The 14,865-nt window shown below is 43.2% G+C and overlaps 1 protein-coding gene across 3 annotated transcripts in view; it reads right to left on the reverse strand.

The window, feature by feature from the left end:
• GRB2 (growth factor receptor bound protein 2) overlaps nt 1–14,865 on the reverse strand; it is a 67,391-nt gene that overhangs the window by 40,495 nt on the left and 12,031 nt on the right. Inside the window, exons 1-2 of one of the 3 annotated variants that reach the window (XM_068914093.1) lie at nt 12,997–13,086; nt 7,364–7,605 (exon numbers count right to left, since the gene is read on the reverse strand). In XM_068914093.1, coding sequence (XP_068770194.1) covers nt 7,364–7,441 — 78 coding nt within the window. In that variant the 5' untranslated portion in view covers nt 7,442–7,605; nt 12,997–13,086. Of the gene's footprint in view, nt 1–7,363; nt 7,606–12,827; nt 12,955–12,996; nt 13,087–14,865 lie in introns of those variants that run through there. The other 2 variants (XM_068914092.1, XM_068914094.1) reach the window with 2 other exon arrangements.

Genomic DNA, 14,865 nt, shown 5'->3' on the forward strand with positions numbered 1-14,865 from the left:
TTACCTATGGTAACACAGAGCTAAGTACAGGCTAAGTATTCATCAGGAGTCCCACATAAGTCTGTAAGTCATGTTGAATCCCATAACGTGATTGGCATTGCTATTTCAACTGATCGCTAGCTAAAGTTAGTTTGGACGTAGCTACAGAAGATACAGTCCCATCTCTGACTATGCAGCGCAAATGACCCTTAATTCTTTATGCAGAGGTGTGTCAGTTGTTTTGACATGCTACTCGCAATTCTGCTTATGCTTGAACAACACTGTGCTGTCCAGCCTGGAAAGGACATTCTGCAATTCCACATCACAGATCAGAAGAAACGTGAAGCTGCATGCACAGTCACACAGGAAAAACCCAAATCAAATTAACCTTCAAGCTTGTTTGTGTACTATGCCAAATCCATTGCTGGTTCTTGCCCATTATGTGAACGGCTTCAGACTTTTTTAATTGTTTATTGTTATGGTTCTAGAACTAACTTGGCTTTTCAAACTTTTTGGACCCATCTGATTAAAATATGAATAACTTACAGAAAGTTAACTCAGAGGTAACCAGCAAATTAAGTATGGAAATCTGGCAGCACCAGTACAATAGCCTTAAAACAGTGCAATAATTCAGTCTCACAGCAGTCGTGAAAATGTTCTAATGTTGTGTTTTGTAGTTCTTCTGGTTTAGATTAATGCACCTAACATGATGAATTTTACAATACACCATTTCCTTTTTGTTCAATGGGAGATTAAAAGATTTTTGGCTTCAGTGTTGTTAGAGGACCAATACTTAATTTTATTTCATTTTCAAAGTGATAGAATTAGTTTTACACAGCATGTTTTTTCTTAAGGTTTGGGATGAAGTTATTGATTTCTGGTATACAGCCACTGGCCAGTGACAGCCTTAAAGCGCAAGGGATTTTACTAAGGGGTCATGTAGATCACTGCTTATATTAGGCTAAGCTGTACACATACTGATGGGTTTCTCATCTCCCCTTCCTCAGGTGGATCCATATTGACTGTAGTGAGAAATCAGAAGAGCCTGAATTGTGTTACAAAGAGGACACCCGTCCCGTTAACAGGGCTCTGCACAGGAACAAAGAACTGTAAGTACGACATTCATGACACACTCACCCCTTCATACATGCCACCAAAATCCCTGTTTTCTTCCCTGAACTGAGATCAAGCTTTTATTGCTTTCATTTTAAAAAATGAATCAAAGTTAGTCCATGATGAGGCGGGATGTCCCTCAGAAAAACAGATTTTACTGATTTGAAATCCTCAAATTTTCTCTCAAACATTTAACATGAGAGATATGTCACTGAATCAAAGAGGAGAGACATCCTTGGGTGACTAATAAACAAAGAACAAAAATGCATCGCTTTGGTTGCAGTTTTACATGCTTATTAAACAAAGCAGATCAGATAATTTGGCAAGCCAGAAGCTGATTTGCAGATATGTCTGTACTAATGCTTTTCAGAAGTCTGTTACACTAGTCCTATCACAAGCCTGACTTCATGGACATAACAATAGCGCTTCCATTAAACTGGCAAAAGACAGCTGGAACTTCAAATTAACATCATTTCCTCTGGTTAAAACAGAATGCAATTCATGTAAGTTGATATAATAAAATTAGCTGAGCTGGCCACTAGCTTTAATCAATGCCTCACTTGACATCCAAAACTCTAGTAGGCTTCAGGTACCATACAGCACATAAGAGTTGATTCTTCTCTGCTTTCAATAATGATCAAAGAGCTACTAAATAAAAAGAAACAAAGATGTAATTTTAAGGGAGGAAAACATGTTTACTCTTCCAGAAGCTGGCAGAAGACTGCTTTGCACCTTCAGTCTGGAATAGTCCATGTTTGTGTCTTCTGGACACAGGCACATTTAATAATACAACCTTGTTCTAAGCAGGTTCAAGTTCTTTTACCAATATAGATTACGAACATTCCCTTTTTTGGTACACGCACCTTGTGGAGGTTGGATAGTTCCTTCCTACAGCCCTTCTCCCCTAATGTTTAGGGAACTTGGCTAATAAAACACATCTCACCTTCAGATTAATATCATACATATGAGGAACGATATTTGAGAAGTTAAAATCTAAACACGAATAGTTGGATAGACCAGAAGAAAAATTCAACTATTACAGCAACATCTCCTCACGACACAGGTCTCCAAATGCCAAGATTCTGGAACAGCTACATTTAAGAAAATTGTACTTACCTTTACAAATCTCTAATTTTCTGATAGCTTTGCTTTCTTAGATCACAACATTGACCAGTCTGGTTTCCCCCACTTAAACCAAACTAAGGGACTTCTGTCCCTGAGAACAAATACCATATTCACTCAAGGCAGTCAGCCAAGGAACATGCTTTAAGTACACCTTCACAAATCAACCATCACATACGATGGAGTCACCACTCACAGCTAAGTCACAGAATAACGCAGGTTGGACGGGGCCTCCTGAAGTCATCCACTCCAACCCTACTCAGGGACTTTCCACAATCTCTCTGAGCAACCTGCTCTAGTATTTGACCTATTTCACTATAATGCAAATATGGCTTGCAATTTGCCTGCTTCATTAACTCAGAAAGTGTTTTCCAACATACTAGAATCATAAAGACCACATTGACACTATCTCTTCACAAGAAAAGGATAAGATGAAGAAGGTGTGTAAGGAAGGGAGAGAAGAAGGACGCGAGAAAAGAAAACTTCACTCAAAACGGAGGAATAGTCTTTGCACCTCCCTTCAGCAAGCCACGTTTCTGTTTTCTAGCAGCGACACCGCCACATAACAGCTAACGCAGGTGAGGTCAAAAGCAAGGGATACGGAAGAAGAGAAGGGAGGCCATGCTGCCCTTAGTTATCATATCCCTCCCTCTATTCAAAACTGTTTCTCTGTATCCAGGGTCAAAAAAAAAAAAAATGGTTTTCATGCAGGAACTGAAAATGCAGTCTCAGCACCAACCATTTGGAAACATTCAATCCTGCTAAAGGCTGAGAGAAAGAAAATAAATCTGGTGGCAAACAATCATGTGAACAGAACCTGAGGTGACTGTCTAGCATATGTTCAGAGTAGGAAGAAAGCTTGAATTTGCTAAATGGAATCATCAAGTGATCAAAACCCTACCACAAAATCCTTTTAACACAGAGGAAAGCTGGTTTGTGTATCATGCAAAAGTGAAAAGTTGATGTAGGTCCTCTATTTAAAACACTGTCTGAATAATTTTATTCTTAAAAGCAATCCTTAAGTACCCCTGAATTATGCTGACAGCTACTGGCAACAGGAACTTATTCAATTCTTCAGAAGATCACTTTCCAGCTATGTCTCAACCATGAGACAGAAGAATGGACTGGTGCTCTATATTCTTCCCCTCCCCTTCAATTTTAACATGTAAGATACTCACCAACATGATTAGTGCTTCTTTAATACCAAGGCAGAAATGGTTATCAGAGCAGCATAGTATGAAATGCATATTTCAAATTGGGTGTAGAAGAAATAGGGAAAAAGACACGCAACTAGCCTCTGCATCATCACTTTGATGATTTTTCTTTTCCCTTAATCTACTCCAGCCATACCACCAGCAAGTATCAGCACATTTTAGGTCTGGATACTCTACCTGTTCGCAAAAAGGCCAACAAACCCAGAAGCTGCTTGAAATACATTACTTTTGGGGGACATAAAATCTGAATTCATCATATAGGCAGAGACATTGATGTTAACAGTCTCAACATCAACAAATATAGCAAGTGAAAGGGGAGAGGACTGAAAAAGCATCATGACAACTATCAACTATTCAAAGTGAAAAATAACTCGATCCAAACTTCAAGTAGGACTCCCCCAAGCATAAGCAGGCTTTTTATAATGGGACAGGCCACCTAATTTTCTTCAGACCTTTAAAAGGACGCCAGTCCCAAACAAACGTTTGTGACGCAACCACCAGTCCATAAAAAGAACGATCTTGACAGCTGCAGCCCTGTATCACACTCGGAGGACACAGACGAAAACAGTAACCTTTCCTCTCTCTGCGGAAGACCGGGCAAGTAGTATTTAGTCTATTAAAAAAAGTTTAGAAGACGACGTCAGCTTGCATCTCCTGCACGGCAACACCACACGCTGCTATAGGATCACTGAACAAAAGAGTAAGAAGAGAATCCAATGTACTGCCAGGGCTACACTACCATAGGAGCAGCTTTTACCATATAGTGCCCACAAAAGAAAAGGCCAAGCACTTTTCCTCTTCACTCAGCTGTTTTACAATTGCAAGTCAAAGGTCAACTATCTTTCCAACTCACTTTTGGAACCCAGCCACAAGATTACTAACAACCAGCTTAATGGCTCCAGTTCAAATGCTATTCAATCGAGTCCAGAATATGTGGGTATGTAGCAGTAATGGCACCATGACATCATAGACAAGTTATCTGCTGAAATCAGATGGAGTCAGACAGTATGCATCTTTGCCTTCCCTCCCCACAAAGAAACATGAACTTTTAAGGAGTGGGAATTAATGTGTTATAGATTTTGTTCTTTCCTTACTGTGGCTAAGAAATATCACTTCTCTGCGAAACAATCTTTTGCCATCATCATATATGCCTCAAACTAACTGTATTTTCCAGAGATGAGTCAAGTCCAGTATCTAACCACTGGATTTGGAAAACTGTTCACTACACATGTGTAGCTACATGCTTGTCTCTGCAAGAGATACCTGAAGAGTGAAGTGTGCAGGTGCGTTCAGCTTGTTACAAACTTATTTCCCTTCCCAATTCATTCATTTGAAGGCACTAGGATTAACCTGATTTACAGGACAGATCACGTGAGGGACATAAATGGGAAACCCTGAGATTTCTCAGTCATGAACAAAGTACTAACAAAACAGATCTGGCATGCCTGACGGAAATTAACTTCTGCAACCTGAAATACCTTTGAAGTGAACCAGACTTTCAAAATGACAGTGTGCCACAAAAGCTTGTCAGTCTATGTAAAGTGAACTGTAACAACTCTGCTGCTGGCTTGTTTTTCTGAAGTTTGCCTGTTTTAGACAGCGACCCTTACCATGCTGCACAGAAGAACTATGTGCTTAAGGCAAGATTTCTGAGCCTCCAAGAGGCCCATGATTTCTGAATTCTCTTGGAATTTCCACTAACTTTAGTGATGATACTGAGCAAGTCATCATCTCTATGCCTCAGTTTACTCATCTATGAAGTAAATATGTAAAACTCAAACATTTTCAGAATATGAGTTGTAAGGAAATATAGCTTGAAGAACTTTATCAAAGCTTTGAGGAAGTGCTCCGCGTAGGTTTTGTCAAGAGCAGAAAAACCCTCTTTGTATTCTAGGAAAAATACAGTGATTAATGATGTAGTAGCAACAGCATACGCATACATACCATCACCATGCTTCTGCTATTGTGACAAAATTTACATCTACGAAATGACATCAAGTGGGCAAGACTCATCTTACTATCATTAGCTGCCCCACTGTCTGCAGCTGTAGTAGTTTTTTTTATACAAATATAGTTTTCAAAAAAGACTTTAAAAAGTTGCTCTTTTTCCTACAGTTAAAGAAACATTTTTTTCCAATAAATTTAACTTTACACTAGAAATTTTTTCATGCCCTTCTGCAAACATCCAGACTAAATCAGATGAAAATAATTAGGAGGACACTTTAAACAATATTTAAGCATACTTGAGTATTCCTTTCAGTTCAGCATTTTCTGCAAGCTTCAAATACACTATAAAAGCTAAGGGGTGTTAATACTAACCTAAAACAGAAGAATATAGTGCAGGTTAGAAAAAAGGAATGCAAGGTTATCACAGGTGATAGCAAAACAATTCTGACAGTCTTGAAAGTTTAAAAACTGTAAAAGGAAATATTCTGGTAACTTATATAAACACTGGAATTGAGGTGTGCAGGTCCAATAGACATTTTTAGGCTATGGCATTTTCAGGACATTTTAAATAACGGGCTAGGGGTGCGTAGGACATGTGCAGAAGCAGATGTACTTATTTTAGAAGTTAAAGCCATTGTGGTCTATTAATGAGACTCTCAAAGCAGGATTCATTTTTTATAACCATTACTTTATTAAAATAGCCTCCAACTTGAAATATGCCTTTATTAAGCCAATATCTTATTTAAGCTAAAATTCAACCTATGTCTGTTTCTGACAGACGTATTAAGATCACCACACAGTATTACTGCATTTCTAGCAAATGCCACAGTTATGTTATTGAAATATCAGCTATGAAAGAATCACTTTACATTTACACGTAGAGGATATTTTTTCAACATATCTTAAAATAGTAGCTAAATCAAGCCCCTCCCCAGCAAAAACTTTGAGCGGATGAGTAATCCCATTGAGGTCTGCAGGACTTGATTTGTCAGCATGCACAAAGTTACAGCCTTACATCTGCAGGATAGACATCTCTCAAAACAGTTTCTACCAAAGATCTGTTTAGTATTAAAATATCTTAAGCTTCTGCTTTCTGACTGTATAAGTATACTAACACTAGGGAGGGGAACCCCATCTTACAAGTTTATTAAGAAATACTGACTCTGAAAGAAACATCATTAAAACAGTTCGCAATATGGCTCTTCTATTACCTGAAAGCTCAGAACTATGATTCAGAAGCCAAATCACAACGTGATTTTAATGTTTTACCCCCTTCCTCCTTCCATGAAATTTTAGACTTGTGTGTTGAACTTTTCTAAATGAAGTTTTTGAATTTCAAATATTTTTCAAATTCCTTTAATATTGCCAAGCCGAAGTCTCAAAAGCCTTTGATACATTGAAAGAACTGTAGATCAAAATTCCTCCGATGCACTCCAAACATCCACTTACATCTGCACAGATCCATTAGATATTCAGCCACGTGCTTATCACTCAAGTTCATCAGGGCTACAGATAAAATTCAGCACCAATATTTGACAGCACAATGCTAAAAGACTATCTACTGAGGAATAATCTAATCGCTATTCTTTGATATTGGAATCTTTGGCAGGAGGCAGAGGAAAGGAATACCAAATTGATCTTGATTACTTTAAAGGTCTTCCTCTTGTAGACAGGAATTCGGAGTATATCGTCTTGTACTTCTGCTTATTTGCTACCATTTTAAAAGACTCCTTTTTCAAGTATTCCAGCCTCAGAAGAGAGGGGTGAGAGGCTCTGGGATGCTATTCAACACACGGAAAAGGAATAGCGTCTCCTGCTCTCAAAGAGCTCAGATGGGGGCTCGAGGAAATCTCGAGGTACACTGTTAAAAGGAGATGGTACTAGGGACTCACAGAGGGTCAGGTCTGACGGACAGGAAGAGAATCGGAGGAGAAGTTGAAAAGGAGAGGGCCAAAGAGGGAGTCTCCCAGCTCTCACCCTCGGCTTACCTTAAGGATATCCCCCCGTTTGAAGCTCAGCTCGTCATCTGCGGTGGCTTTGAAGTCGTACTTGGCGATGGCTTCCATGCTGGGGCTGCCGCGCACGGCGGTGCGGGCGGTGGGAAGGAAGCGCTCCCCGAAGCCTCCGCTGCTCCCGCGGCGGCTCCCGGCTCAGCCCTCCCGCGGCCCGGCTCCGTGCGAGACGTCGGCCCCGTCTCTCACATACAGGGGAGCCCGGGGGACGATCCGCCCTAGGGGAGGAAGAGGGGGAGGAAGAGACGGGCCATTAGGGGAAGTGGCACGGATCGATGGCCGGGGCCGCGCCCAGAGCCGCTCCCTCCGCCCGGCGCGGCGCGGCCGCCGCTTCCTCCCCCCGCCGCTCGCCAGGCCCGGCTCGCCCGAGTGACACGTCCCGCGGCCAATGGCCGCCCCGGCCGCCCGGGGAGGGGGCGGAAGGAGGCACCGGGGCCGGCGGCGGCCCGCCGCGGGGAGCCGCCCGCGCCGAGGGAAGGGGCCGGGGGCAGCGCCGCCCCCGCGGGCTCGGGCGCGTCCCGCCGCCGCCGCCGCGGGATCCCGGTCCCTGGCGTCCCGCACGGCAGCGGAGCCGCCTCCCGGCTCCGAAGCGCACTGGAAGCCCTCTCCTGCTCGCGCCTGCGAGCAAAGCGGGAGGACGCCGAGAGCCGCTCCTGTCGGCGGGCGCAGAGGGCGAAGGCCGCCAAGGTTTGCGCCCCCAGCCCGGCGCCAGCCCCGCCGGCCGTTTCGGGTCGGGGGGTGCCACTCCAAACCCCGTCACCTCAAACCAGCAGACAGCTGATAAAGGGCGACACGCTCCTCTCCCCCCACATGCTATCCCAGGAAATCTCGCTCTGGAGGTGCAGCTTGTACCAGTAAAGAAAAACAAAGTTCAACTGGTACAGTAAGTTAGACAAACTGAGAAACACTTCTGCTGGTCCTCTGCACCAGGACTTCTTTAAAATGTCTACCAAAAAGCGTCCTAAAATAATATTACATATTGACAAAAAATTTGGCCTCAGTCTAATGTAAAAGCAGCCTTCCCGAAATGCGCCTCGAGCAGCAGAACAGGTTAAGGGAGGAAAAAAAAAAAATCTCCTTCATAAGCATAGCATGAAAAGCAGCAAGTTTGAGTCCAGTGTTTCTTGGGGTCATCTCTCATCTGAGCCCATAAGTTTGACATGACATATAAATACTCTGAAACTATTTAAAGGCTAAAAAATAATCCTGATCTCAGGTTAGAATAGGAAAAATTTAATCTAACTCCAGCTACATCTGACAGCAAAGAAGGCAAGGGATCAGAAGAAAGTTAAGACAGACAGTCAATAATTTTTAAAAAATATCATGAATACACTGTTGAATAATCAGTAGGGAGCCAATACCCGCCACTGACAATTTCAAGACAGAAAAGGTCTGATGAACACCACACACCTGCTAATTCAGACTGTGGTTATGGCTCAGAAAGAGCCCTGGTACATGCAAAGACAGCAGATGGCAATAGTATTTTCTCATTTAGGAAAAAACCTGTCTTACATAAATGTAGTCAAGCAATTAACATGCTTATATTCCGAGACTCCCATTGTTGCCCAACCTTCAGGTCCCCTTCCATAAAGGGCAATAAAGCTAAAAGCAAACAGCAGCACTGAGATGTCCATCACAGCAAACTGGCAGAATGAGAACAGGTAGGTATTATAGGAATACCTTGATCAGAAAATTAAACAGCTTTACTCAAAGTCTCCATATAGATACCTCTTTTTTTTTTTTTTAAATACTCCTACACAGCATTACAGAAACATCACTAAGATTGACAAAACCGTCAACAGTCATGAAGACGACAGCTGAAAAATCTGCCAGTGCTACTGGAATTACTGGAAATAAGTGTACTCGATCCAACCTTTGACCATTGCACATAATTAAGCCCAGGAAGTTTATTATCTTAGCGAGCTACACTTTGAAGATTCTACAATATTTGATTTCAATTTCAATATTGATGAAAAAGTAACCATTTTTCTGATGTCAGTCTTCCATACTGTACTAGCATACACATACAAACAGCAACTCTGACCACTCTCCTTTGTCAGAAACACTTCCCCTGTGCCAGCCCTTACTGCGCTAGTGTCACCATCTCCAAATCTTTCTAATCTGGCCTCGTTATTTATGACATTTATCCTCTTCTGCTATTATAGCAAAATTAAGGTGCAATATGAAATGACGGCATATGAAACAAAGAAGTATGCAAACGTTTATTAAAGAATATTCCCTATATTTCATGGTAAACGTTTCAGAGAGTTTCTATTCCTTCTAAAAGGATAAATATTGCTAACAGCAACAGTAATACATCAAACAGTGCAATGCTACATTTGAAGATGCATATCGTCATCATATGCATATGCAAACACTCAGCCAAAAGAATGCTGCTTGGAAACCCTAAAATCCAAATCTGACAACGTAAAAGTTAGTTGTACAAATTAAACAGTACATTCTGGGCTTAGTATACACTTGAAGAGGGAAATTATTGCAGATTGCTAAACGTTCCTTTATTTGGGGTACCTATACACTGTTGCCAAGTACCTCAAAATATTTTTTTTCTTAGAGGCTATTAACTGAAAGAGTACTGATGTGGTATTTCCAAGAGCCATATTGGTTTTTCCTTGAGCTTAGCAATAGTACAACATTGGGAAAATTTCCAGCACAATTCAAGGTGAAAGAGATTCACCGCACACTTTTTTTTTTTTGTTTAAACCTGCATTATTACTATTACCTTCATATATATTGCCAGAATATAAAGAAATCACGTTTCTACAACAATAATAGCAGCTGCTAGGTAGAACAAAACTTTACACTTTGTGACTTTAAGCAAAAGTGTAGTTGAAGTTTAGGCACCAAAGCGACAAGTAAATTAGAGAAAAACTTTGAAAATATTAAACCAAGATATTTACATAGCAAATGTCAGGAAAGGATAACCTGAGCATCAGTTCTCCTAAAGTCACACAGAAAGCATTTGCTGTGCACTAATCCTATCAAATAAGTGCTTAGCGACAATCAGCCACATAATTCTTAAAATAAAAAATAACAAAACCCCAAAACCAAAGCAACTGCACAAGAAGCAAAAAAAAACAAAACACAACCTTACTTGGGAAGTGGCTGGTGTTCAGCCTTTGCCACTCTGCCCATTGAGAACATAGCTGAAGGTATCTGCTTTAGACAAAGACAGTAATGAAAGAGGACATGTTGCAAAGACTATAGTCTACTCTAGCTCCACAAGAACAGATAGATAAGAATGAAGCACAGCCAAAATACAAATTCAATGAATACTCATTGCAAGAATTAACAGATGATCTTACTAGAGAGTTGACTAAGATTTCTCAGAACATTACTGTGTTTTTCACCTCAAACCTTTTTGACCCCACGTCACCTTACTGTGAGTTGGGGAAGATGCTCTCTTGCTCTTAAAAATGGGGGGGAGGGGGAGGCCATAGAAGCAGATACAACTAAGGGTAGGTTCTTATTAGCAATATAGTGCTACAGCCCAAGGTGATTTATAAGGGTTTGAAAACGCAAACCTCAATGCTGTAGCTAACAGGAAACAATTTTTATGATCTTTTCAACTGATACGTCCAAAAAAAAAAAAAAACCCACACAGGCAGAGGTAGGCTTTTTGATACTGCTCCTGCAAATAGCATCTTCTCTAACAGATGAGAGGAGCTTTCTCACTTTTCTCAGCATTTTACTGTCCTTCTGGAAAGTGGTAAGGACAAGAACAGACAGTTTAGAAACGCCCAAGTGAGGGAAAGAAGTAAAAAAAAGTTCAGTGGAAGATTTTGCAAAGAATCAAGTCCCAAGCTTCATCAGCTGGTACAGGACTAAATATTTTTCTGCATGGTGGAAAAAAAAATGTGTGGGTACATCATCTAGAAGACATGTAGAAACGTAAAGTGTCAGGCTCTAGACAAAAGAATAGAATAAAAGAATCATAAGGGCAGAGCACTGATTCAAATTAGCCAAATAAGGAAGTATAACACAAAAAGCTAACCAGGTAAAATATAAATTAAATCATCAACCTATAAAAGCCAGAACATTCAGGGTCACAAATGATACTCAGTCATGATCCACTACCTTAATATAGTTCAAATTCTTTAAGCATTCCTTAGCAGATGACAACTTGAAGTATCACTTACAAAACTCCTAAGCTACAGTACAAAATACAAAATTTATCAGACAAATCATTTCATCATATAATAGAAGACTTAATCTCTGCCAAAAAACATTGATTAGTTGTCATTTTCTCTCTTAATTTAAACATTACAAGTCAAGTATGATTTTCTCAACTTGTCCAGTACTATGAAACATTTAAACGCTAAGTGTGACTTGATCATCTTAAGAGATGATAATTCAAGGGTTTTTTTTTTTTTTGCAAAAATTGTCAGTACCTAAAGTTTATGCAGAAATGGATTAAACAACACCACGTTTGCAGGGGATTTAACAATCTGGGACCCTTTAAGTGTTGGCCCTTGACAGAAAGCGTTCAGTGACTTCTAAAACAAGGAACGAACTTCCCTAAATTCTGTATTTGATTCGAGTTGCTTGTCGAGTCACTAATTACACAACAAGATATTTTTCATAGTCAGTAACCAAGATTTTTGTCTGGAGGCAGATATATTGGGAATTAACAAGATCGAATCCTTGTCTTCTATAAATTATTTGAAATTGGAATGGAAAGTAAAACCGTACACAGGAACAACAGCGGAGCTCAAGCAGGAAGCTCAAAAGAGAAATAAAAGGCTAAAAGGAGAACGTCTTTCCCAATCTTAGTTCTCTACAGAGGCTCATATTTGAAGCATGACCCAAGGGGTCTCAGGAGAAAGACAGGTACAGATGTTAACCTGCCTACAGGGTATTCATAACCTTTGCACCTTTGGAAACGGCCTGAAATCACAGAGCTCTTCTAGGGAACACCGAAAATAAATAAATTCCAAGAACGACCATCACGCAACGCTCCACAGACCTACAGCAAAGAGGAGAAGGACCCAGGACTAAAAGTAAAACCAGTCTGGGGACTGGAAGTGAGAAGAACAGCACCTGACGACGAGCTCCGCCTAGGAGATACCACACGGCGAGCCCAGGACCTCGCTCGCATCCCTCCCGCGGGCGGAAGCCAGCCTTGCCCGCAGGCCCCCCTGCCCCGGCCGGGGCCCAGCCCTGCACCCCCGGTTGGGGGGGGGGGCAAGAGCAGGGGCAGCGCAGAGGCGGAGCCCGGGGAGAGGCGGGACCCACCGGGGCCCAGGCCGCGACCCCGGGGGACGCCCGCCCGCCCCCGGGGCTCCGCGCCGCGGCAGGGCCTGCGGCGGGCCGGGAGAGCCAGGCCCCGGCGGGAAGGGCCTCCCCGGGGGGGGGGGGGGGGAGAAGGGGCCGGGCCGGGCCCCCACCGCCCGCCGTCTCCACACACGCCCCCTCGACTCACCGCGCAGCGCAGGGGGGCGCCGCCCCGCCCGAGGGTCCTCGCCGCCTGCCCGGCGCCACGCGGCCCGGTCCGGCCCGGCCGCCCCTCCAGCGCCGCCTCGGCTGCCGCTACGGCCCGTCCCGCGGCCGCCGCCCCCCCCCCCCGCCCGCCGCGCCGCAACGCGCCGCACCGCCCGCTCCGCCGCCGCCGTCCCCTCGGCAAGTCTCGCGAGAGCGGCCCTGTCAGCCACCCTCCGCGGTGACGGCCGCCAGCGCGCCTGCGCGTAGCCCCCCTCTCCGAGGGGGGGGAAGAAAGCCGGGCATTGCCCCGCGCCTGCGCAGTAGGCGGCTGCCCCCGGGGCGGCCCGGCCGGGGGCTGGCGGCGGCGGCTCGCCGGGACGCGAGGGGCGGGGGAGGAAGCGGCTGCGGCCTCCCCGGGCCGAGGCAGCGCGGCCCCTGCCGTACTTTGCCTCTATTAATTACTCGGGGGGGGGGGGGGGGAAGAAAAAGAAAAAAAAAAGACTGAGGTTTCTCACTTTGAAACCACTCAAGTGTTTCTGCAGCTGGCCTGATTTAGCCTTTCCCCCACGCCATGGAGTCAGCAGGGAGAAATACATTCATTTAGAAACCAGCCCCATCGAGCAGGGAGAAGGGCCCCGAGGCCACATGCCGGGGCACGAAAACGCACACCGAATTCTCCGAATGAAGAATACACCTGGCACAGCTATTGCTCAATAGCTCCCATCCGTCCCGATCGAGGCCCGCATGCTGTAGGAAACAACAACCTGCACGATCACCTATTGCAATTAAAACATGCACCGAGGGCAGCATTCAGCTTGCACGGGCAACTAATTCCAGGTTTTAACTCTGACCTTCCTAACACTCTTTTAGCTTTAAAAGACTGTAATTACAATATAATGCAAAACATCGGCTTAGCTAAACATCTGTCCTCAATGCCTTGATAAAGCCAGTGCATGAACAAGTCTTCCTCTTGCTCTGGAGAGAAAGGCTAGCTTCCAAAACAGAGGCTTTCTGTGACTACACTCCCACTCCCCAGCACAGAGGTTATCACAGAACACAAGCTCTTGCCAGTTAGCTGAAACAAGTGGTTATTAGCCATGGGTGAACTATAGAGGTTGCTTTTTAGTGTGTGTGTGTGTGTGTGGGGAGGGGGTTTTTTGGTAGGTTAGCCCCTGCCTCCTCCACCCAAAAGGAGGCTGAGACTGAATGTGGAGTCTAAGCAAAGCATACACTGCACTGCTGAGATGTAAATTGCAAAGTTTACATCTGGACTCATGTAAGTTTAAGATTATTCTGGATCAGGGTCTGGGTTCAAGACTACAAAGAATTTGCAGAGATAATTGATATTTTGTTTTGTGATACATATTCTCAACCTCCCATTAAACACATTTTCTTTTTTAAAATAAACCACCACACTGGTTAATCTCCTTGGCTGTATTGGGAGTAGGTGGGGACAAGTTGTTTCATTTATACCAAGATCAGAGTCATATCAAAACCGACACTGCTACCTCATACAATTCTGCTCACAAATTGTGCTCTACAAAGATTCAGTCTAGAAACCTGCTGATTCTAAATACTTAAGCCATTTGATACAAACTCTTGAAAGACTATTTTTGGATGAAATTTGTACTTTAAACCCTTAACAAGATCATTTTCTTCTATTAGCATTGTACTTAGGGGGTTTAATTTCTCAGATTTGACCATCAATGGGGTAAGGTGTGATTTCTCCGAATACTTCATTCAGAAATTGGACAGGGTGAAGAAAACGCTATGGGATATTGAGGGAACTGAGGATATTACAAAGGCTTCAGACCTTTTTTTCCTGAAGATGCAGAAATGATTCATTTAGGATGACACAAGGACTGCCAAATCAGAGCTAGATACCAGGCTCTCTCAAGGCCCCAGTACTTATTGCTCTGACAGGCTTACAAAAAAATCTCTGGTGTCAGTATGACCTCAAAGTGAGGATTTAGCAGTTCTTAGTAAGCCATCTATAAGATAAATAGAATCTTCTCAGAAAAGTTACAGCAGGTACTTTT

Source organism: Struthio camelus, chromosome 19 (genome assembly GCF_040807025.1).
Source record: "Struthio camelus isolate bStrCam1 chromosome 19, bStrCam1.hap1, whole genome shotgun sequence".
NCBI lineage: Eukaryota > Metazoa > Chordata > Aves > Struthioniformes > Struthionidae > Struthio > Struthio camelus.